The 23,430-nt window shown below is 56.1% G+C and overlaps 3 protein-coding genes across 7 annotated transcripts in view; 1 reads left to right on the top strand and 2 right to left on the bottom strand.

Moving 5' to 3' along the window:
• Window positions 1-488: 488 nt before the first annotated feature.
• On the top strand, window positions 489-9,479 carry LOC141950373 (malignant fibrous histiocytoma-amplified sequence 1 homolog). The gene is made up of 11 exons (XM_074885107.1): window positions 489-1,308; window positions 2,341-3,220; window positions 3,824-4,115; window positions 4,529-4,715; window positions 5,665-5,855; window positions 5,959-6,446; window positions 7,050-7,207; window positions 8,256-8,415; window positions 8,850-8,920; window positions 9,031-9,137; window positions 9,322-9,479. The coding sequence occupies exons 1-11, from the start codon at window positions 1,290-1,292 to the stop codon at window positions 9,337-9,339; spliced, it is 2,571 nt and encodes an 856-aa protein (XP_074741208.1). The 5' UTR covers window positions 489-1,289; the 3' UTR covers window positions 9,340-9,479.
• Window positions 9,480-9,651: 172 nt separating this feature from the next.
• IRF7 (interferon regulatory factor 7) lies at window positions 9,652-15,182 on the bottom strand. 3 transcript variants are annotated; one of them, XM_074885109.1, is made up of 11 exons: window positions 15,065-15,182; window positions 14,792-14,954; window positions 13,486-13,648; window positions 13,331-13,413; window positions 13,101-13,146; window positions 12,862-12,984; window positions 12,616-12,774; window positions 12,320-12,508; window positions 10,971-11,351; window positions 10,723-10,841; window positions 9,652-10,088 (listed from the first exon to the last, which is right to left on the bottom strand). In XM_074885109.1, the coding sequence occupies exons 1-11, from the start codon at window positions 15,085-15,087 to the stop codon at window positions 9,942-9,944; spliced, it is 1,596 nt and encodes a 531-aa protein (XP_074741210.1). In that variant the 5' UTR covers window positions 15,088-15,182; the 3' UTR covers window positions 9,652-9,941. The 3 variants fall into 3 exon arrangements, with proteins under 3 accessions (XP_074741210.1, XP_074741211.1, XP_074741212.1); XM_074885110.1 differs by having other exon boundaries at window positions 12,320-12,451; XM_074885111.1 differs by lacking the exon at window positions 12,862-12,984.
• A 2,989-nt stretch (window positions 15,183-18,171) lies between these two features.
• SLC25A22 (solute carrier family 25 member 22) overlaps window positions 18,172-23,430 on the bottom strand; it is a 52,849-nt gene continuing 47,590 nt past the window's right edge. For all 3 annotated transcript variants that reach the window (XM_074884665.1, XM_074884668.1, XM_074884667.1), the window contains exons 7-10: window positions 23,012-23,183; window positions 22,083-22,237; window positions 21,135-21,210; window positions 18,172-20,302 (exon numbers count right to left, since the gene is read on the bottom strand). In XM_074884665.1, the coding sequence (XP_074740766.1) occupies window positions 20,149-20,302; window positions 21,135-21,210; window positions 22,083-22,237; window positions 23,012-23,183 (557 nt within the window). In that variant the 3' untranslated portion in view covers window positions 18,172-20,148. The remainder of the gene's footprint in view (window positions 20,303-21,134; window positions 21,211-22,082; window positions 22,238-23,011; window positions 23,184-23,430) is intronic.

Raw genomic sequence — 23,430 nt, 5'->3', positions numbered from 1 at the left:
GAAGCAACTAGGCTGTTGACCTGGCAGATAATGTCAATCTGTGTTGTTTCGCAGACTGATTCATTGTTTCATATTCTTGGTTGGTGTTAGCCTTGAATTAGCAGTAAAGATAACGGCCTGTTGCAAGCGTGTCCAGAGAAGGGCAATGGAGCTGGTGCAGGGTCTGGAGCACAGGTCTGATGGGGAGCGGCTGAGGGAACTGGGGGGGTTTAGTCTGGAGAAGAGGAGGCTGAGGGGAGACCTCATGGCCCTCTACAACTCCCTGAAAGGAGGGTGCAGAGAGGGGGGGATGAGTCTCTTGAGCCAAGGAACCAGCGCCAGGCCAAGAGGGAATGGCCTCAAGCTGCGCCAGGGCAGGGTCAGACTGGCTCTTAGGAAGGATTTCTTTGCAGAAGGGGTTGTTGGGCGTTGGAATGGGCTGCCCAGGGCAGGGGGGGAGTCCCCATCCCTGGAGGGGTTGAAGAGTCGGGTTGACCCAGCGCTGAGGGATCTGGTGGAGTTGGGAACGGTCAGTGCTGGGTTAACGGTTGGACTGGAGGATCTTCAAGGTCCTTTCCAACCGAGATGATTCTGTGAAGATATTAGTGCATGTATTGTAAGGGCTGTTAAATTCAGTTACCTCTGCCGTTGCCTGGAGGAGCAGTGAAGCTGAAAACTATACTTTCTGCTTGTGCTTCCCCCTGAAGTTACGTGAACAAGAGTACTGGTTCTTTCATTCTGTCTGCCATTAAAAATAAATCCATCAAATTGTAAGCTGCCCCTTGGGAGAGGCAATGGGAAACATATTTAAAAATGCCTCTTGTGGCATGTTCTAGAAAAGTTTTTCTAGTATACTTGTGTATACTGCTTACTGCCTATTTTTTTTTTTCCTTTCTGGTTGGCCCTCTTGGATCAGATGCTGCCACCTGTTTAAGGGAAGAAATCTTATTTATTTAACATGTGCAGCAGTTTAGTAGTAGCATAACCTCATGTTAATGTCCTTTCCCTCCTCTGCAACAGTGGTAACACCAGAAGCTCCTTTAGCAAAGGCAGGGAGGCCGCTGTTAAGAAGTTGACTCAGGGCTACTCTGCCACCCTCTTTGTCTTGTAGGTGACCTCCGGAGCTGCTTTGCGGCCATGCCCCGGCCCTGCCATCGGGGTTGTTGGGAGCTGCTCTGAGGACGGATGGAGAAAGAGAGGGTGGGGTTCCCAGGCAGAGCACGGGGAGGCGGGGAGCGAAACGAGAGGAGGAAACGAGAAAGGGAGGCCGAGCGACCGGGAGGATCCAGCGGGTGCCACGCTGCAGGGCCATGACCCAGCCCAGAGCCTGTGAGTAGCTGCTCTGGCTCTTCACTGCTCTGGCTTGGAGCAGTGGGGGGAGCCCTTGGACTTGCCTCTCCGGTGGTGCCAGAGGAGACACCGGGCGTTTGGGAGAGGGTGAAAGCTTGCGATCTTGCTGGGCTCCTTGCGTGTGCCGGGTTTAGGTGGTGGTGCTGAGAGCTGATGATGAGTTGGTCCTGAGCAGGGTGCCTTGCGCAAGGGGATGCCATGCTCAGCGTCAGCTGGTGAGGAAGTGAAACGAGGGACAGGAAAGCAAATCTGACCATGTTTTGTTCTAATATCGTGTGATCCACATCCCATGTCCCCCTGGTGCTCTTCTCACCTGCAGACCTCTCTGCTCTGAACACCCTTCTTTTGGGGATGTTCTCGACCATCACCGTGTCCCTTCTTGTGTGCCCTGTCCTGCAGGGGACTCCGCTGTCCCTGCGTGATTCCCCCGCTGTCCCGGGGCTGGGAGCCTCTCTGCGGGGAATTGCAGCGCGCATCTGGAGCAGGGGACGGATGTGAGAGAGGAAGTGTCTGAGCTCACTAGCCCTGGCCTCAACACATCTCCCTGGCTGTGGTCGAGAGCTGAGGGTGGGCTGGCTGAGTTATTTGAAGAGCAGCTCTCCTCCCGACGTCAGCGCTGCCCTGCCAGCCCGCTGCTGGGATTAGAAACCTGATGGTTTCAGGGTAGCTGCATCTGCAGCTGGAGCTCTCGCAGTGCTTTCATGAGAGCAAAGCTGTTAACGCGACACTTGGGCTACAGGCCAATGTCTGGGGGGCACTGTTTCTTCCTGTGTCTTCAGGCCCAGCCAAGGTCCCTGTGCCTCAGCTTTGGTTCCTCTCTTGAGAGGACACAGGAGCTGCTCGAGCAGCAGCTGTGGTCACGCTGTTCAACCAGCTCCTGGGTTTTGCCTCTGCTTTTCCTTGCTGGCCAAAATGATCCCCAAAGTCATGCAGAGCACAAGGGGAAAAAATGATCTGCAACCCAAAGGGTGAAAGCCTCTCCTAACCGCCTTCCCTGTCCTGTGTGTCCAGGTCAGGAGCAGGAGGACGCTTTGCGTGAAGTGACTCTCTCTACGCAGAGGCTGCGTGTGCTGCCTCTAGCAGTCCTGAACAACCCCGCACTGGAGAGCCTTGACCTTGACAGGAACAAGCTCAGGAGCATCACTGGCATTTCTAAGCTTTGCAACCTGAAGAAGCTGATACTGTCCAAGAATGAGATTGTGGACTTTCCCAATGAAATCCAGAGCCTGGTCTGCTTAGAGAAGCTTGAGCTGAATCAGAACCAAATCCGCGTCATCCCGGAGGGGGTTTTCTCCCATCTCCCCAGGCTTAAACACTTGCGGCTGAACAACAACCGTCTTGGTGCCCTCCCCAGGGACCTGGCAGCTTGTCACAACAGCCTCCAGTACCTCAACATTTCCAACAACCTGTTCAGGACCTTCCCCCAGCCTGTCCTGCAGCTGACGCACTTACAGGAGCTCCATGTGCAGAATAATGCCCTTCGCCAGCTCCCCAGGGAGCTCTTCCAGGGGCAATCCCTGAAAATGTTCAAGGCCAATGGGAACCCCCTCCGGGAGCCGCCCAGTGAAGTGTGTGCTGGTGGCATTCAGCAGATCCAGAGTTACTTCAGCCAGCTTCAACACGGTTCGGGACAGGAGGATAAGAGGGTCAAGACCATGTTCCTGGGGGCTTCACTGGCAGGGAAGTCCACCATCTGCAAAAGCCTAAAGCAAGGGCAAACCAAACTGGTGCCCAAGGAAGAGCGAACGGTTGGGATAGAGATCAGCGAGTTCCAGATCGAGGACTTCACATTTCTCTTCTGGGACTTCGCCGGCCAGCTGGAGTACTACATGACCCACCACGTGTTCATCACCCCACAGGCGCTTGTCATCCTTGTCATCAATCTCCACATGTAAGTGGTTTGATTCAAAGTGGAGTGTGAGAAGAGAAAACAGGGGCTGGGGAAGCTTTCCCCTGTGCAGGTTCGCACCATTTCCATCGGACCTCGATGCCTGGTCTTTTCACCGCTGGAGCAGTTAGCTCTCCCTCTCCCCCTTTTTGCGGATCACTCTTTTAATTAAGCCACTATATCTGTCATTGCCTTACCAAAGTCCTCTGTTTTGAGGGGTTAGAGGAGCATTAACACCTCATTGATCCCCATCTAAATGGTTTTCCTTTCTGCCTTGGAAGTACCTCTGTGAGCCCTCCTGTATCTTGTGGTGCTCCCTGAACGTGGAGGGAGCATCAGGTTTGGGCTTTGTGGGACAGAGAGACGCTCCCATCCACAGCAGGGACAGACTGCTACACCCCATAGCTTAAACTGGCTTAGCTTAAGGATGGGAAACTTAAGGATGAGCTTGGATACAGCCCATGACAGTTTAGGGCAACCAGAGATCTTCTTCAGTAAGCCCCTGGGACAGCACAGGGTGCATCATCAGGCCCATGCCGGTGGAAGTTGGCTGGAGATCCGGAGGGTTAGATGTGGAATTGTTTTTTTCTTTCTCTCCCTCCCCAGGTACCAAACTAACGACAAGACTTTCAAGGAGCTTGTTGGTTTCTGGATCAACAACCTGTCCATGCGAGTCCCCAACTCAGTGGTGCTTCCCGTGGGAACCCATGTGGACTGCTGCCGGGAGGAGGAGGTGGAGGAGAAGAGGCACGACATCATGACCAAGATCATAGCCATGCTGGCGGAGAGAAAAAGGAACCTCACTCACTTCATTGACAACCTGGAGGGTATTGAGGAGCCCGAGTTTTACGTGGACCAGTGGGAAAGGCTGAAGGAGATGGAGAGCTGCACGTTAACCGTAGGGCTGAGATGATTGTGGTTCCTTGCTGTCTGTGGTCCCTGTTGTCTCTGGCAGCCCCATGGGCTACTGGTGGTGGTTACCTGCTGCTACTGCAGCCGCTCCCCAGGGGTGGGGTGGACGTTGTAACCCCAGGCCACAACCTGCTGGATCCTTGTCCCTGCTTGGTCTGTGATGGGCATCCCCTCCTGTGGCTTGTAGCAAGTGCGTGGGGAGGAGCGTGAGGGGGCATTTACCATCCCCGGGTGATTTTCCAGGAACTGCTGCAGAGCAAGTGTGTGAGGGAAGTGCCCTCTGAAGCTGAGCCAGCAGTGTGTCCCACCCTTGGTGACCTCCTTGGCATTAGGTCCCTCCTTTACCTCACAGGCTCCTCTGGATGTGCTTTTGGCAGGTGTGTGCTTTCTTTCTTCCAGATCTTAAACTTAGTTGCTGTCAACTGCATGGATCACCGTGATATCAAAAAGCTCGAGGCCACTATTCTGGAGCACGTGAAGAATGAGGAGCTCTTCCCTGAGGTCGTCCGAGTGCTGCCGCCCGTCTACAGGCAGGTGGAAGCTGCCATTGTAGCCGTTGCGCAGAGCGAGGAGATGGCAGGCCATGGTGAGTGGTCCGTCAAGCCCCACCACATCTCCCGAGGAGGCCCTGCTGCCCTGCGGCTGCCACGGGCTCTCTGGTGCTTGCTGCACCTTCTGGCCCTGCTCACGTGGTGGTGGGGTCGCTGCTGAAGACTTTGCAGTGTTACTGCTGGAGCGTTATGTGCTACTGCCCAGCTCTGTCATTACCGAGCGCCTGCCCCAAGGCGGGGACTGGGGAAAAGCACGAGGAAAGGTCGAGTGTGTCTTCACCAACAGCTACCAACCTGTGGCTGGAGCTACCCTGAGCTGGCCACCTCGTTGGGTTTGTTTCTTACCAGTAAGGTTGTTCTTTCTCCCCTTTGCCCTGTATAAGCGATGAAAAAATCTTGCAGGAAGGAGCTTCACAGCTTTAATGCTTCTGTGTGCATTCCAAACCTATGTCCCCAGCCCTGTCCCCGTGTCTCCCATGACTTAGCAGGACTAGCGGGCGGCCCTGGCTCCTCACTTACGTACCTAAAGCAGGTACAAACACCTCCAGTGCCCGGTGTCATCTCTGTCTCTCCTGGCCACTGTAGAGGATGGGGAGAAAATGCTTTTCTTTTGTCGCCTGTCTTCCTACATGACTAAATGACAATCTGAGGTTTTCTGGCTGGAAACAAACCTGCTCTCTCAAACAAATGAAAAAACCTAGTACTAGCCTCATTTTTCAGATGCTCCGTTGAGGTCCTGGCAGGCTGTTGGCGCTGCTGAGGCAAGGCAAGACCATGGGAGTTGCAGGGTGGCAGCAGGACAGCTGAGGATGGGCAAAGTGTTTTGGGCCACAGCCACCCAGCATCCCGCTGGTCCCAGCTGCTTTCCCAGGGATGGCGATGGGTGACGTTGGGTGCTGCTGGTGTTTGTTGGCTCTCTGAAGCACCTGCCTTGGAATGCTGGTGTCTGAGAGATACGTGCTGAGCTCCCGTGTCTCCCTCTAGGCATGATGGACCTCCAGTACCTGCTCAGCAAACTCTCCGAGTGCAAGCACCTGGCCAACCTGGGCAGAGAGCTTCTCCAGGACATCTTGCGGTACCTCCACCGCATTGGGCTTGTAGTGTGGTATGAGGAAATTGAGCACCTGGAAAGCACTGTTTTTCTCCAGCCTACCTTCCTAATAACTATGTTCAAGGTGAGCGTGGGCATCAGGACCGTCTCCTCTGCAGGGCCCAAGCTCTGCAGCTTTGCTGGGCTGCTCTCACTACCACCTCTTCTCTCCTTCTCTTCCCACCCAGCTCCTTGTGAGGTACCGCCTAGTCCAGCAGCTTGAGAGCATCTCTGTGGACACGCTGATCGGGGAACATGCCACCATCAGAGACAGGTCCAACTGGGTGTGGACCTTCAAGTCAAAGGCAATGCTGTGCCACCAGGCTGTGCGTGCCTTGGTGAAGCACCAGCTCTGTTCGGAAGGGATGTGGGACGTCTTTGAGGAAATCATGAGTCACAGGCCGCACAGAGGGAGAGGGAAGCTCTTCAGTCTCCTGGAGCACTTTGAGCTCTGTCTGGAGGTGAGGCATGCCGAAGCACTCAACCCACAGGCCAGCGAGTTCGTGCCCGGGAAACCGTGGGAGACAACACGGGGCCAAGGCGAGTCCTGGTACTTGTTCCCGACCTATCTGAACCAGACCGAAGAGGTCTCTGAGGTGTGGGGAGGAGATCACCCCGAGGACCTCCACATTCGTGCCTATTTCTCACCCGAAATACCTGAGGGTTTCTTCCAGAGGTAAGCAGTGGTTTCCAGCCCTCAGTGAGGTTGCGTGGTTCAGGGTTTGCTCGGCGCAGCGCCAGTATAACCTTGGCTGTGGAGACCATATCAGCTGAGGCTTGAGGTTGGGACTCAGGAGACCAGAGCGGCTTCTCAGCTCTGCCACAGACGTGTGGAGTCCTGGATGAGCCATTTCAATGTTCACTGCCTGGATGTGAGCAAGGACCGTGCTCCTTCTGGTTCACCTTTCATCTAGGGTAGTTTTTGGCTAGTCTCTGACTGCCTGGATGGGCACAGGGTCTCCCAGTCCCACCTGAGGACGGCCCAGTTTCTAGGAGTGTTGGGACTGTTCCAGTTTCTGGAAGGTCTCCTGTCCTTGTGGGGTTCTTGACTTGTGGCCAGAGTTTTATCTGATGGCCAACTCTGGAAGCAGCTCTTGATTTAAGGGGCTGCTCCTGCTGCTTGAGCTTTCAGTAGGGCAGGGTCCTTATTTGGTGCCTGCCTCTGTTTCTGCTGAAATTGGGTTCATATTTTTCAAGTCCACCTGATGCCACGCTTTCTCCCGGTGTTAGAGATAAGCAAGCTGGAGGGTGGTGAAAGCCATGGGCAATTTCCTTGCAGGTTCCTGGTGAAAGCTTGCTCCTTCTACTCCACGCACTGGGTGGCCAAGGCAACCTGCCTGCTCATATGCAACGGCAAACCTCTGCTGATAAAAGAGAATAACCAGAGGGCCTACAGCTACCTGGAGCTCCGGTGCAGAAAGCCAGTAGGAAGGACAGGTGAGGATCCCTGATCCTTATTTCATGACTCCCAACCACATGTCTCTCCTTAGCTCCCCCTCCTGCCACCTCCACCCTTCTGGGTAGGCATCCCAGAAAGCTTCTGCCACATGTCACAGAGTCACAGAATCATCTCAGTTGGAAAAGACCTTGAAGATCCTCCAGTCCAACCATGAACCTCACACTGACCGTTCCCAACTACACCAGATCCCTCAGCACTGGGTCAACCCGACTCTTCAACCCCTCCAGGGATGGGGACTCCCCCCCTGCCCTGGGCAGCCCATTCCAAGGCCCAACAACCCCTTCTGCAAAGAAATCCTTCCTAAGAGCCAGTCTGACCCTGCCCTGGCGCAGCTTGAGGCCATTCCCTCTTGTCCTGGCGCTGGTTCCTTGGCTCAAGAGACTCATCCCCCCTCTCTGCACCCTCCTTTCAGGGAGTTGTAGAGGGCCATGAGGTCTCCCCTCAGCCTCCTCTTCTCCAGACTAAACCCCCCCAGTTCCCTCAGCCGCTCCCCATCAGACCTGTGCTCCAGACCCTGCACCAGCTCCGTTGCCCTTCTCTGGACACGCTCGAGTCATTCAATGGCCTTTTTGGAGTGAGGGGCCCAAAACCTAGTCTGGCCGGAGTCCACCAAGCAGTTTGATTAAAGATTTCCCCTTTCTCCATGCAACCTGGTCAGGATTCCTCTCAAGGTGTCACATGAAAGTAGAAAGTCAAGTTTTCAGTCTTCTCCTGGAGCAAATGGATCATCTTCCCCCATAAGGTCCCAGCAGTGTATGGTCTCAGGCTGGGTCTCCAAGGGATAAGCAAAAGGTCCACCTGAGTTGGGGAGCTCTTCCAGCGTAGATACTTAAAGATTTAAATGTAGATATTTAAAGATTTAAATGCCCTTTGGAGGCTGATGGGCCTTGGTTAACTTGAGAAACAGAGCTGGTCCAACTGTTCTGGCTGTGGGCTGGAAGCAGTGTGTGCATCACCACAGCGTCTCTTGGACTGCCACAGCTGGGTGGCCCTGAGTAAGCGAGACATTCTTCTTTTGCACGGAAGGTTTCCAGTTTGCCTGGGACTTCCTCATAGCAGTTGTGTCCATCGTCCAGAAGCTTCACGAGAAGTGGCCGGGGCTGCACGTGTGCGTGAAGACCCCCTGCCGAACGGCCGGCTGTCCCGCGGAGCTCATCTGGCCGGACATGGATGGCACAAACGCCACGTACGTACGTGATGCGCCCCTCCAAGCCGAGGGCTGGGGGGTTGCTACTGCAATGCTGGTGGGGCTGGTCAGCTTCTAAAAGCCATGTGAATTTAGTTGTGAAACTTGCCAGGCACTCGCACGTTGTCCTCCTGACCATAGCAGCCTGTGTCCCACGTGGCATTAGCATTTATTTATGTGGGAAAATCAAGCGTGGAAAGGTGAAAAAGTAGGGACTCAGGCATATAATGTCCACTCTGAGCCGGTGCCCACATGTCCCCTGTTTCGTGAAGAGCTGAAGGTGCTACCTGGGAAGGCAGCAGCCGTCCCATGGATGGCAGGACCTCAGGTCAGGGTGGAAGAAGAGAGCCTCTTCCATCACCTTGGCATCATCTTCCATGGGAAGTGCTGAGGGCAGCTCCTGCTCCTCCTTCGTGGGGCTTTTTCCTCCACAGGATGAAGGAAGATGTTAAAACCTGTGGGACGTGCGGGCACCGCTTTGGCACAGAGCTGCTCCTGCCCAAAGGTGAGCCCGATGCTCCTGGGTTTGCACCACAACGGTGCTCGGGGGTGGGGGGAGGATGGTTGAGGGTTTCTCAGAGCTGAGGTGCTGATGGTGTCCCCCCATCCCCACAGTGCCCAGGCAGCCGGAGGAGCCCCCGGCGCAGCCCTCTGCTCACTATTACGTGACAAGCTACGGGACCGCCACCTTCGGGCCCAGCAGCATCCACATCAATCGGCAGGTAAGGAGGCTGCCACCTCCCCTTGCCCACGGCCCAGGCTCATCTTCTCCCCTCACTCCTGAAATGAGGGGGGGGCAGCTGTGTCCAGCTGGGGCAGGGACACCCCGTCTCTCTGAGACACCACCACCTCTGCACAGCTCAGCTCTGGGTGCTTCGGGTTGTAGTTACTGCCTTATTTTTCCAGAACATCTCAAGTGAGTAACTCTGGGCCAGCGGGGAGGCACCCACCACTCGAAGAAAGAAGAATTCTGTTTAGCCAAAGCCAAGCTGTCCTCAACCTGCTTTGCTTGCAAGTCGTGTTTTCACCCTTAACGCATAGAAATAAATGCATCAATAAATGCATCCCTTCATTTGCACAACTCCAAGGGGGAGAAGGGGCTTCCACGTGCTCTGGGGCCCGCTGCCAGCAGGGGCTTCCATGGACCCCCATGGTTTTGGGGGATAGGGGGGGTGAAGGTCTCAGACTGATAGAGGGGGCAGATGTCCAGGCAACATCAGCAAGATAAAACCCACCTTTCTATATATATGTATATATTTAAACTTAGAAAACTTAAGAAAATAAATCTGTAAATGACAACACTCCACAAAAACATACATTAGCAGCTGAGGGAGGGGGAAAAGCAACATGTCAGCTCTAGGCCAGGCCTGTGAAGCTGTCCTTGGGGTGGGGAAAGGACCCCACCGCAGCCACCCTGCCGTGGCCTTCCCAGGGCGATGCTGGTTTGACCAGCCCCCACGCCCAGTGGTCCCCCAAGGGCTGGCGCCTGTCCCGGGGCGGGGGGGGGCCGCAGGGTGGAGGGGGGGTCAGTCCATCTGCATGTTGCACTGCTCGATGAGCTCGAAGAGGCTGAAGGAGTCGGAGAGCTGCAGGCTGACGGTGCCGCTGTCGAGGGAGGAGGCTCCCTCCCGCAGCACCTGCTCGTACCAGTACTCGCAGAACTTGGGCACCAGCTGCGGCAGCAAACCGGCGGGGTTACAGGCAGGGTTACGGGCAGCTGCCTGATGTGGCTGCAACACCCTGCACAGCCCCATCTTCCTGGAGCGGAGGAAGGAGAGTGCAGGGCACCCTCTATCTCCCCCAGCCCCTGAGGGTCCCCATGCCTGGGCAGCTGCCTCCCACCCCACCCTCCCAAGCCCCCAAAGGTCCCCTGACCCAGGCAGCTGGGGGGACCCTCCCTGGACTCCTGAGTCCCCTCTCCAGGTACCTATCCCCCCCATATTTCTCCTGCTCCCCAAGTGTCCCCCTCCCTGGGCACCCAGCCCCCCATCTCCCCTAATCTCCAAGGGTCCCCCTCAGGTCCCCCATCTCTCCCAGCCCCCAAGGTCTCCCCTCCTTGGGCACCCAGCCCCCCATGTCCCTGGACACCGAGGGTCCCCCTCCTTGGGTTCCAAGACCCCCACCTCCACTGGACACCCATGTCCCCCAGACCCCAAGGGTCCCTCTCCTCAGGCACCCAGAACCCCCTTGCCCACAGACCTCCAGGGTCCCCCTCCTCGGATACCCAGACCCCCCACCTCCCTTGCCCCCAAGCGTCTTCCCCTGCCCGGGCAGCAGTGGGGCAGGGGTGGATGCTGGTCCCTGCACCTTGACCAGGATGAGCTTGGACTCCTTGGGCTTGGCCTTGGCGAAGGACTGCCCGAAGCAGAGGTAGATGGTGAAGTCAGGGGACCGCTGCCTTTGGCCATTGCGGAAGTCCCTCAGCTCTGTGAGACAAGCCAGGGCTCAGTTTTGGGGTGAACTCAGGGGACATGGAGGGGCTGGGTGGGTCTGGATGTTTGTGACATCCTGGAGCTGGTTCCCACAAGCCCCAAAACCAAGATACTCCTGCCCACCTGTGCAAAACTCATTGAAGTCAAAGATGGGAGTCTCCTGATCCCGGAAGAGCAGGTTGGGTGGGGGGCCCCCAACATCCTCAAGCTGCTGGGACAGGGCCCAGAAGACCTTACACTTCTTCAGGCGGGTGGCGAAGAGCTTGCGGGCGCGTTGCTCCAGCTGCAGCCCCGCGCTACCCAGCAGCTCCTCGGTGAAGCGCCGCTGCTTGCTGTCGGCCATCTCGGCAGGGCTGGGGAAGCGCACCAGGCGCCCGGGGCGCTCGGCCACCGCCGGGTCGGAGGGCTGGTACGCCAGCAGGCACTGCCTGCCCCCCACCTCCTCCTGGTGGAAGAGCTTCCCCCGGTAGTAGATGCTGACATCCAGGATGGGGATGATGCCATCTGCACCGGGCAGTCATCAGCAGCCGCATCCCCCAAACCCAAATGCTCCCGCTACCCAAAACACCCCCCTTGGGTATTAATAATCATATCTATTAATATTAATAATTATAACGCTTATCTACATAAGATATCTATCTTAACGCTTATCTAATCTATGAGCTTCAACAGGACCAAGTGCCAGGTCCTGCACTTGGGCCACAACAACCCCCTGCATGGCTACAGGCTTGGGGAGGTGTGGCTGGAGCTGTCTGGAAGAGAAGGGTCTGGGGGTTCTCATTGACAAGCAGCTGAACATGAGCCAGCAGTGTGCCCAGGTGGCCAAGAAAGCCAACGGCATCCTGGCTTGGATTAGAAATAGTGTGACCAGCAGAAGCAGGGAGGTGACAGTCCCCCTGTGCTCTGCACTGGTGAGGCCACACCTGGAGGGTTGTGTCCAGTTTTGGGCACCTCAATGCGAGAGAGATCTCGAGGTGCTGGAGCGAGGGCAGAGGAGGGCAACGAGGCTGGGGAAGGGCCTGGAGAATAAATCCTGTGAGGAGAGATTGAAGGAGCTGGGACTGTTCAGTGTGAGGAGGAGAAGGCTGAGGGGAGACCTCATCACTCTCTACAGCTCCCTGAAAGGACGTTGTAGAGAGGTTGGTGCTGGTCTCTTCTCACAGGTGATTAGTGACAGAACAAGAGGGAACGGCTTTAAACTGCAACAGGGGAGGTTCAGGCTGGACATGAGGAAAGAATTTTCACAGAAAGAGTGGTCAGAGAGTGGAATAGGCTGCCCAGGGAGGGGGTGGAGTCCCCATCCCTGGGTGTGTTTAAGGGTTGTTTGGATGAGATGTTGGGGGATGTGGTGTAGGGGAGAACTTTGTAGAGTCGGGGTGAGGGTTGGACTCGATGATCCCGAGGGTCTTTTCCAGTCTGAATGATTCTGTGATGCTGTGATTCTATAGCTATTAATAATTAATAACCCTCACCTGTGTTCTCCTCCACTGGCGGCGGTGGCGGCGGCAGCACAGGGCTGGTGGTGGGGGTAAAGAGCATCGCCTCCGCTGGGGACGGCACGGGGACCGTGACCTCCGGCGGGGGACACGGCCCTGCCATGGCCCCTACGGCAGCAGACGGGCAGCGTCGGCATCGCAATTCCGGGCGCAGCGGGGTGGGGGCTGCTTTGGCAGGGGGAGGGGGCAGGTGGCAGCACCCCCAAGGCCTCTTCCCCACCCCATTACAGCGTTCCCACACCCAGGGCTGGGTCCTGCCCCACAGCACCCACCTCTCTCCCCCAGCAGCACAGGGTCCAGGGGGCCGTAGGCACCCAAGGGCGGCTGCTCCACCGTGGGCACCCATTGCTGGAACGCTGATGGGGGGAGGCAGCTGTTTTGTCTGGGCTCTGGGTGAGGCTGGAGCAAGGTGTCCTGGTGGTGGGTGTCCCCTGCAGAGAAATCGCCAGCAGGAAGGGGCCGGGGTCACCACGCGAGGGGTCACCCACCCTGCACCCTGTGAGCGCGGCCGGTCTCACCTGCAGGCGCCCAGGGTGGGTGCGAGGGGCCGAGGTCGCGGGGGGAGATGTCACACTGCTGCAGCACCCACTGCAGCGCCTCCAGGTCCTCCAGCATCGGGGACTGGGGGGGGACGGTGCTGCCTGCGGGGGGGCACAGCGGGTGGGAGGTCTCACAACCCCAAAACCAGCCCCAGCTGAGCTTACCAGGGTGCCCCCCCCCCAAAAAAAAAACCCAAAAACGGGGGACCAGCACCTACCTGGGGGCGCAGTTTCTGGGGCCACACCTCGGGGTTCAAGCTGCAGCTGCAAAGGGAAGCGGGGTGGGGGGGTCTTACCACTGTGGATGGGGGGGACCCAGCCTCCCCCTGCCCCATGTTTTGGCCGGGTGCTGGGCTCCAGCTTAGGAGCACCCCGAGGACATGGGGGTGCAATGGCTGAGCAGTGGCAGTGGGGGCCCCCCCCCAGCCTGCCGTGCCCACCCCATTACCTGCGGCTGCTGGTGCAGGAGCTGCTGGTCCACCGCAGGATCAGGGCTGCTGAAATCCCCCTCCTCGCCGTGCCAGGGGGCGTCTGGAAGCAGAGCGGTGTGAGCGGGGATCACCTGCTGCACCCCCACACCCCCCACCATGGGGCCAGGCTCACCTGGGACAATGGCGAAGACCTTGTGTGGGTCGTCACCACACTTGGAGCGGTCGTCCAGCAGCACGAACATGCGGGTGCTCCTCAGGGCGCAGCGGAAGTTGGTCTTCCACTTGGCCGGGTCCTCGGGACACGCCTCGTACCGCCCGCTCGCCTGCGCCCAGGCCTGGGAGGTGCAGGGGGGTGAGGATGGCGACCCTGGCTCCATGTGCATGGAGGCTGAAGATGCCTGGTTGTCTTGTCCCGTCCTGTGTTGTGTGTATCCGTCGTGTTGCCCCCCCCCCCCGCCCAATTCCCACATCCCACCCACCCTGAAGACCTCCAGGTCATTCTTGGTGACCCCCCCCATCCTAACCACCCTGAAGATCTCCAGTTGCTGCAGGTGACCCCCCATCCCACCCACCTTGAGGACCTCCAGGTCACTGCTGCTGACCCCACATCCCACCCACCTTGACAACCTCCAGTTGCTGTTGGTGACCCCCCATCCCACGCACCCTGAAGACCTCCAGGTCACTCTAGGTGACCCCCCATCCTAACCACCCTGAAGATCTCCAGTTGCTGTTGGTGACCCCCCATCCTAACCACCCTGAAGATCTCCAGTTGCTGCTGCTGACCCCCCATCCTAACCACCCTGAAGATCTCCAGTTGCTGCTGCTGACCCCCCATCTCACCCACCTTGAAGACCTCCAGGTCACTCGTGGTGACCCCCCACCCCACCCACTCTGAAGACCTCCAGCTGCTGCTGTTGACCCCCCATCCCTCCCACCTTGACAACCTCAAGTCGCTGCTGGTGACCCCACATCCCACACACCTTGAAGACCTCCAGTTGCTGCTGGCGACCCCCCATCCCTCCCACCCTGAAGACCTCCAGGTCACTCTTGGTGGCCCCCCATCCTAACCACCTTGAAGATCTCCAGTTGCTGTTGGTGACCCCCCATCCCTCCCACCCTGAAGATCTCCAGTTGCTGCTGGTGACCCCCCATCTCACCCACCTTGAAGACCTCCAGGTCACTCTTGGTGACCCTCCACCCCACCCACTCTGAAGACCTCCAGCTGCTGCTGCTGACCCCCCATCCCTCCCACCTTGACAACCTCAAGTCGCTGCTGGTGACCCCACATCCCACCCACCCTGAAGATCTCCAGTTGCTGCTGGTGACCCCCCATCTCACCCACCCTGAAGACCTCCAGGTCACTCTTGGTGACCCCCCACCCCACCCACTCTGAAGACCTCCAGTTGCTGCTGCTGACCCCCCATCCCTCCCACCTTGACAACCTCAAGCCGCTGCTGGTGACCCCCCATCCCTCCCACCTTGAAGACCTCCAGGTCGCTGCTGGTGATGTCCTTCCTGGCATTGTGCTTCCAGGGGACGCGGAAGGCGCTGCGGGAGGGGTCGGTCCAGCACAGCCCCTGGTAGATCCCGCTGCTGACGGCGCTCACCAGCCAGGGCCCGAACCGCAGCCTCTGGGCCTCCCTGTGGGCGCGGGGCCGTCACCGGGGGGGAGGGGAGGGGACCGGGACCCCCGGGGCCGGCGGCGCGGGGTTGCGGGAGGGGGGGGGCGGGGGTGCTGGGGGGCCGCTTACCCCTCGCTCTGCGCCGCTGCCATGGTGCCGCGGGGTGCCCGGCGCTGCAGGGCCCGGGGCCGGTGGCTGACCTCGGCTCGGGGCGCGGCCACCGCCCGCCCGGCCCTTTTATGCGCTTCCCGCCGCCCCCGGCCGGTTTCCTGGAAACCACGTGACCCTTCTGAAAGTGAAAGTGTCGCCGGCGGCCGCCTCCCCCACGCACCGGTCCCGTCCTGTCCCCCCTTGCGCCGGGGGGATGCTCCAGCCCCAGCCTGGTCCAGCGCTCCGGGGGATGCTGGCTGCGGAGCCCTGCACACCCCCCCACTCCCCCCCTGCCCAAATTAATACTAATTAAAATAAATAATCCAGATGTGAGCCCTGCCCTGCACCAGCATGGGACACGGACTTTGATGGGCAACGGGCAGGATCAGGCCCCGAGCTGGGGGGCTGAAACGCCCGTGACCCCCCCTCCGGGGTTGCTCCCCAGGGGCTGTTGTACCCCAGAAGCGCTGGTGCGGGACAGCTGCACCCCAAATTAACCCAACGCGGGGCTGAGAAGAGCAAAGGGCAGGCGGGGGGACAGGGACACCCCAAAAGGCTCCGGCTCAGCCCAAAAGCTGAACCCTCCACCACCGGGGCTTTCCGGGGTGCACCGGCCCTGCAGGGCTCAGCCTCAGCGCTGGAAACTCCCGTGCCTTTTCCATTTATTTATTATATTTATTTTAATCCTTCTTCTTTCAGGCTGCCTTCATTTCCATGCTAAGGGCATGCTATAAAAGAACTTAAAAATAAAAGCAGAACGCAGCGCAGGGCAGTGGGTTCGCCCCATCCAGGAGCAGGTTTTCCCGACGCTCCCTTTTCCCGTAAATCCGAGGAGGTCCCGTGGGCCTGGCGCTGCTCCCGGCCCCACGCCTGCTCCTGGCTTCGCAAGTTGAAGTGTTGCTCCCCGGAGAGGGGCTGGGAGCTGCTGGCACCCAATTTAGGGTGCCCTGGCAGGATCTGGGGAGCGCTCGGGGTGGGAAACGGGCACCACGAGCATCTGGGGTGCTGCTGCCCAGTGTGGCAGCACCATGGTTTTATGAAGCAAAAAAAAAAAAAAAAAAAAAAAGAGAGGAAAATCAATGAAGAAAAAAAAAAAAAAAAAGGAGGAAAATGAACCCTGGAGTCACCCATGAGCCCAGCAGCTGCAGGAGCCCCCACCCCAGGAAGGGGAAGCAGCACCCAGCTGGGTTCCAGTAACGCGATAGCGAACGGTCCCCCCGTGCCTCGGAGCCATGCAGTGCAGGTTAGGTGGGTTTTTGAATTAAATTAAAGGAAAATTAGTAAACAACCATGGTACGAAGCAGGTCACCTGCGGCCCAAGCACTCGCCCTCGTTGCTCTTCCTTGAGCCCCTCTGAGCTTCGCGGGGAGCGATAAAACAATCCAAAAACCCCTGAGATTTGCAGTTTTACAGATTTATTACCATAGGGTGGTCATGGGGGCTGATGCACAGGGTTTGGGCCTTTCAGAGGAATTTCCCCTTCTTACTAGGAACTCCTGCATGGTTTTCTAGGACGTTGCCCTTTGTTTCCCAGGAAACTTCCCCCTTCTTTCCTTTCCTTCCAGGAAATTTCCCTGTCACGTTGCAGGCTATTTCCCTCCTGTCACCCTTGCTTCCTGGGAAATCCTGTTGTTGCTTTCTGGAGTTCTCTATTACTTTCTAGGAATTTTCTCTCTACTTAGAGGACTTCTATTGCTTTCTAGGAGATTTCCCCATGAATTGCTCCTGGGGAAGCAAGAAATTATTTCCCAAGAAATCTCAATTCTTCCTGTCCAGGACATTTCCCTTTTGCTTCCCAGTACTTCTTTTGCTTTCTGGAAATTTCCCACGTAGGAAGTATCACTGCTACTTTCTTACAAAATGTCACTTCTGCTTTTCAGGAATTTCCCTGATATTTGAAGAAATTTCCTCCCTCCTTTCCAGGAATTTTCTTCCTTTGATTTCTAGGCTATTCCCCCTATGGCCTTCTAGGAAGCTGCCCCCTTGCTTTCTACAAGTGTCCAGAATATTTCCCCCTTTGGTTTTGAGGAATTCCTCCTAGTGCTCTCAAGGCAATTCCTACATTGTCTTGCAGTAAATTTCCCCTTCATTTTCTAGGATATTTCACTGCAGCTTTCTGGGATGGATTCCCTTTGCTTCCCAGGAATTCCTCTGTTGGCTTCCAGGAGATTTCCCTTTTGCTTTGTAGGAATTTTTCCCCAGGGCTTTAGGAAATTTCCTCTTTGCATTCCAGGAAATTCCACCAGCCAAAACCGACCCACCCACCTGAACCCGTGAGAGGGGCGTCCAGCCCCTCCACCAAAATGTATTTAAGGGCAGTAAACACCACACAACCCAAACAAAGCGGAGCCCCAGGCAGGGCAGGAGGAAGGGCCAGGGCTGACCTGGGACAAGGACAACTGAAAAGGGCCGGGGGGGTTGAGGCAGCCCCTGCCAGAGGGACCAGGCAGGACACACGACGAGTTGACCCCGTGGTGGCTGTTGTTGCTGGGGACACGTGGCACCCACAGGGAGCGGGTCAGAGGTGTGTTTCTCTGAGTGTGTTTACTTACTATTATTCCTCATTACTGCAATCAATACCTAGAGGTTTCGGTTAACTGGTGATTAATTAAGTGGACAGGAATTCTCCTGTTTTAAACTCTTACTTTTCTGACCAGCAGCACCCCACCTGCCTGGGGGCTCCTGCAGGGCCACAGTCACTGTCCCCTGCCACCTCCCCATGTCCTCCTGGCTCAGGTACATGTCCAAGCAGCTAAAAATCAGCCTCATTCAGGTCACCAGCTCCAACACGGTAGAAGAAGAGCTGGAGATTTCAGTAGGAAGAGTCAGTTTTACAAAGAGGTTTTTAAAAGCATCCAAAAGGACAAGGAGAGCTTTCCCTGAACCTCAGCTCTTCACTGCACCACATTTTCCTCCAAACGTAACCCCACAACACAAACCTGCAGCCCACATACCCTCCAGTCACCCAGCTTCGGGGCGATCCTCACAGGCAGAAGGGCAAGCAGAAATGCCACTGCTTCCACCAGCAAGGTTTCTTTTGGAGACCCTCCTTGTAAGTCACAAAGCACCAAGGAATGGGGCACCTTAAAAAAAAGAAACTTTCTCTTTTAATCCACCCGAGGGAAATCCAGAGCAAGAGCAGCATCACAGCACGACACACAGCACAGACATCTATCATCGTCTTTGCACAGATTCCTTCCCAGATAAACAAAGAAGTCATTAAGAAAAAAAATAAATTCACATATGCGAAGTGACAAGTAACAAATCAGCCACAGAACAACTTTTCCAAAGAGAAAAAAAGGATGCATCAAGGAAGAAGGCCCTCAACATACAGGTTTTGCAAAAACCTAACCCAAGAACATTGAAACAGAGGTGGTTTTTCTTTTAAACATTAAAAACAGGGATTTTTTTTTTTTAAATTAATTTAAATATACATTTGAAACACAAACACCAAGCAAGCGCCTGGAGAAAAAAAGCAAAAAGAAGGAATGAAAAGTGAATTCGACCAGTTTAATTTAAACACCAAAGTCAGGTGGATTGCACCAAATGGAATAAATAATGGAGAAGATCATGCTGGGTTGGTAGATCTCACACTGACAATCATTTAAACTAGAATTAATTACACAGCCCAAGAGAGTACTGAAGGAGGCAGTCCCCTGACAAGCGATGGTAGGTGGGGCAGTGTCCCTTTGGCAGAGCGGGCTGTAGGTGTGGGTTTGCCCCCTCACACCCAGCAACAATCACCACCCCAAGAGCAAGCGGGACGACGAGTTTCTGCCATCGAGAGGACTCGACGCCGTAACCACGTACACACCGACAGCTCCTCGCAAGGGGTGTGGGAACCCTCTGCCGCTTCGACACCGGCTGGCTGCAAACACGCCCAAGTCAAACATCAAAGCACAACCACACCTTGGGGTTTCGGTGTGCAAGGTGAGCACACAGGTTTCTAGTGCGGCTCCCTGAGGTTGGGCACCGCAGAAGCGGAGCAGGAACCTCCTCTCATGCACCTGGGGCCAGGCTGGGGGAAAAAAAAAAAACCTCAACCAGCTAATCTAAACCTGCGGCCACCACTTTATCACCCCAGGGGTGGGCAGGCTGAAGGAATGTAAGTGGTTTCTTGTTGCTTGGTTTTCCCACCCCACAACCCCTGCGTTGAAAAAAAACCAAAACAAAACAAACACAAAACCACACCCCCCCCCCCAAACAAAAATAACTTGATCCCAAGTTCCTCTCCCACCCCTGCCTGTAGCCAAGCAGTGAAGCACCTTCGGACGTTCGTGTGATCCCACACATGTTCCCTACAGAGCAGACACCTCACCTCTGCACCTCACCTGGATGTGCCTGTGACATCTAGTTAGGAGGGACATCCCTTTGCTTTAAATCAAAAATAATTACAAAATCAATAGTAACAATTCCCTTTCCCTTCCTCTGATCTCCAAGAAGTTCATCTAAGTCCAACTCATTTTTGAGAAAGGGAGAAGGGAGGGGTGAATGTTTCCAGGCCAAGGAACTTGCCAGATCCAGCATCCCCCCTGCCAGGCCTCTGGCAGTGATGAGCCCCCTCTGCGCGGTGCCCGCTCTAGGCCTGGGGCCAGCAGAGCCAAGGAGGGGCTGAGGGGACACAGGTGCCCCTCCAGCTCCTCCTCAGATAGCTGGCAACTCCAGGAAGAAAGAGGAGGACTGGGGTGGACGAGGGCTCAGGTTCTTTCTTTCCCTCTTCCTCCCCAAGGCTAGGAGGAGACTTCTGGGTCTGCAAGCCCAGTCTGTGCTTACCAGTGTCCTTAAGAATGACAATTTAAAAACAAAAAAAAAAAAAAGGAAAGGGGGGGGGAACCAGAAAGAGATATGCATAATTAGGTATTGTCCGTGGAAGGAGCGGGAGGGGGCAGGTTCCAGACTGAGACAGAAAAGGGACTCTCTCCCTCCCCGTGTTTGCTCGTCTGGAGACCACGTCCCCTCGGCGTCCCCGCGCGAACCCTTTGTGCTGTTGCTCTGACATCAATCGACACTGATGACGAACACGGGGATGAATTCAGCGCTGCAGAGGGTGGGAGGGCACACGGCTAGGCCCGGTGCTTGGGGAGCATGTCCAGCAGGAACTCTGCGATGCCGATGAAGTAGACGACTTGTGCGATGCCGAAGAGAGGAGCGATGACCAGGGCTCGGCAGTATGCCCCTTTCAGGAAGGCCATGGGCCCTTCCTTCTGCCAGATCTTCCTGGGGAGGAACGGCACAGACGGGTAAGTGTCTATCCCATCCCTCCACCACGCCCGGAGAGCCTCTGGCCATGCCCTGGCTTTCTGTCTCCCTCCAGAGACCAAACCCAGGCCAGCGCTGTCGCCTGGCACTGCCTCTGCAGCAGATCATCCCCCACCCCCCATGTGCTCTGCAAAGAGCCGTGCAGGAACAGGTCCCATCCTTACGTCTGGCCAGGAGCAGGAGCATCTGCCTGGGCCTGGATGTACAGCTAGGAGAACCCTGTGTCTGCATCAAGAGGTTCAAAAGCTGGGGCCAGCTCCACTCTCAGTATGGGACAGAGCCTGACAGCCTGACTGGCTACCACAGCAGTACAGGAGCAGAGCACTTGTGTTTTGAACCAGCCAGACCACAGATTAGCAAAGGGTGAGAGGAGAGCGGGCTGGGGACAGCCCAAGCAGACAGCGCTCCTGCAGCTGCTGTTCTGAGCGGCCCCGGGAGGGATACAAGGCTTCGTGCTGCAGGATTTTCAGACAACAGGGCCTTGGGAGAGATAACCACAGGTTTGCCTCCCTTTGCAGAAATAAAAAAACTTAGTGTTATGACTGTTGGGGTTTGGACAGAAGCATTTAAATATAAATGCAATATTTGCCTTGCTCAAGATAGGAAGAATTTCTCTTTTATATACCTATATATGACCAGTATATATCTGGCCATATATCCATCTATCCATAGAGACAGATGAGGGAACCTGAAAGAGAAGCTGCTGGCTGGGTCTAGAAGCTGCACTGGCAGCAGGCAGCAGCAGCTGCCGTACGTCCGACGCAGCGGTCTGCTTCACCAGGGGTCTTACTTGGTGCAGTCCAGGATCCCTGAGTAGGTGTCCTCGTTCACTCCTCTCTGCAAGGACTGCAGCCGCGTTTTGATCACTGGAGAGAAAGAGAAGACAGACAGTGGTGAGCGCTGGGAATGCGGCACGCTCTTCAGCAGGTGAGAGCCACGCTGAGAGTAACGTCTCTGAAACACAGTCGAAATGAAATCACCAAGAACACAGACTGCTGTCATATTTATCAGCAAAACAGGGGAAACACAAACCCATTCCTTTAGAAACCACAGCCACCCAAAACTCAACCCCTGCCCTCACTGTGACCAAGGTTTCCAAGGCTGACTTAAGCTTTAAATGCTTATTTAAAGTGCATTTAAATTCAGTTATCTTTCTGCAAAATGGGAATTGATTTTCAAATACTCAGCTTCTTCTGGAAGAAGTATCTGAAGTACACCATGCTGCTCTTACATTTCTTCACACTTTGGAGTGTGTGCAACGTTGGGGAGAGAGGAATTACTTTCTGATGTTTTTCACAGCAGTGAAACCGAGGTGGTGTTTAAGGCAGATGCTGTGGAGCAGGAGAAAAGGCCACAGATCTGAGGCTCCCCCTGGTTGTCCATGACCATATGCACGTAAATGGTCTGTGTACTGTCACTCCACATGGAAACGTGCCTTTTCAGGGGCATGTTCGCAGCCATTCCTGCGAAGAATGACTGAAATGAATGACATCCTCTTCCTGACTTACCCAGCAAGTACTGCAAACCCCTGTGTAAGCTGTGGCCAAAGCTCAGCGGAAGGAAACCTCATCCGAGCTGGAGGCAGCTCCGACAGCAGAGCTCCCCTCCCGCACCTCCCTGTGCGCTCACGCTGCGAGGAGGCTGGCACGGGCACCCTCCTCCTCACCCAGCCCACTCGTGGGCTTCAGACTCTTGTCACTTGGCACCAGGCCACCAGCAGAGGCTACTCGGGACTCACCGTCGCAAGGATTGACAGCCACTGCAGCCGTACTACCAGCCACACATCCAGAGAGGAAGGACACGTAGAATGGAGCTTTGACATTGGGGTCTTTCTGGCCCAGCTTGTTCAGGTTTGCAAACAGCGGGAAGTAAACAATGGAGAACGGGACATCCCTGCAGTGGGGAGGGAGGAAGGGGAAGAAAGAACAAGGGTGGGCAAAGTCAGAGTGGGACACCAACAAACTGAGCATCAAAGGAAGGGCTGCGAGCATCACGTGTTGGCAGCACAGCCACGAGTGCAACGCAGCCAGGAGCTGGATCTCAGCAGGGGCAAAACTAACTGTACAAAGAACAAGAGGCCCACGGGAGGCAGGCAGCCCTGCAGAGGCAGTGGCCTCCCCCTGATTATTCACACTCAGACCAAAGACCCCAGCACATTCAGAGGTCCATCGTTTTGTCCACTTTTGTTAATTACAGGAGGTCCGTATCCTGCTCCCCAGCCCACTGGGTGCTGCTTTAGCCCTGCCTTTGTTAAAGCTAGAGGAGAGTCACTGTGAAAGCCCAGGAAAAGTGTCAGAGTGGGCACCGGTCCTTACATCCAACACACTCCAAGGGCCAGAACCCGTGTCACACTCTGGAGACTCACACTGACAGCTTTGCTTTGCTAGCTCACAAGGACTTCTCTACAGTGCTAAAATATGGACCATGGGGGAGACAAAAACCTTCCACAGAAAGCAGCAGAATTAAATCTTCCAGGAACAAAAAGGCAGCCTTCCTCACTTCTCTGACCTTCCCTTCTTTAATGTGCAAAACCTGTGCAGGAAAACCAACACAAATCGAACCCGGACCCCCTGAAGCCAACACCCCCTTTGCAGGCTCCTCCCCTGGATGGCTGGTGCTTTACGTTCAGGACTGGGAACACTGGTGCCCTGTTGCCCACCATCCTACCTTAGCAGCGTGGCTCCCAGGCCCTTGTAGAGTCCCGCGATGCCTTTGCTCCGCAGCAGCTCCCTCGTTATCTGTGTTGCTGTGGGGCGCCTTTCCACCGCCGGCTCAGCTGCCCCCGCCCCAGAGGAAGAGGAGAGCTGGGCCTGCGCTGCCATCAGCTTCTTCTGCGCCGCTGATGAGGAGCAGAGAGAGCACTGTTCTGCAAGAGGCTCAACAGCAGCCTCTCGCTGCCCAGTGCCACGGGACAAGGAGGAAGAGGCAGGTCTCCACATGCACCAAAACACGCAGCCTGAGGCCAGCCGGGTGCCCTGCAACAGCTTTTGCTCCCAGTCTGGCATCTCCCAGCTTGTCCCAGTCCCGGAGCTGGCTGCTGCCACACCACAACGCTGTCTGCTGTGCTCTCCTGCTGACTAGGCAGG

This window comes from Strix uralensis, chromosome 15 (assembly GCF_047716275.1).
Source record: "Strix uralensis isolate ZFMK-TIS-50842 chromosome 15, bStrUra1, whole genome shotgun sequence".
NCBI classification, from domain to species: Eukaryota; Metazoa; Chordata; class Aves; order Strigiformes; family Strigidae; genus Strix; species Strix uralensis.
Note: the sequence above shows the minus strand (reverse complement) of the source record. Positions and strands in the feature narration are given on the sequence as shown.

Excerpts from the sequence above, each read along its gene's own strand:
- LOC141950373 (XM_074885107.1), top strand. Across the intron at positions 6,447-7,049 it reads CCTGAGGGTTTCTTCCAGAG|GTTCCTGGTGAAAGCTTGCT; the intron begins GTAAGCAGTGGT and ends ATTTCCTTGCAG. Across the intron at positions 7,208-8,255 it reads AAAGCCAGTAGGAAGGACAG|GTTTCCAGTTTGCCTGGGAC; the intron begins GTGAGGATCCCT and ends TTTGCACGGAAG.
- IRF7 (XM_074885109.1), bottom strand. The coding sequence starts at position 15,087 with ATGGCAGCGGCGCAGAGCGAGGG. Across the intron at positions 14,955-15,064 it reads GCAGCGGCGCAGAGCGAGGG|GGAGGCCCAGAGGCTGCGGT; the intron begins GTAAGCGGCCCC and ends CCGCGCCCACAG. Across the intron at positions 11,352-12,319 it reads GCCAGTGGAGGAGAACACAG|ATGGCATCATCCCCATCCTG; the intron begins GTGAGGGTTATT and ends TGCCCGGTGCAG.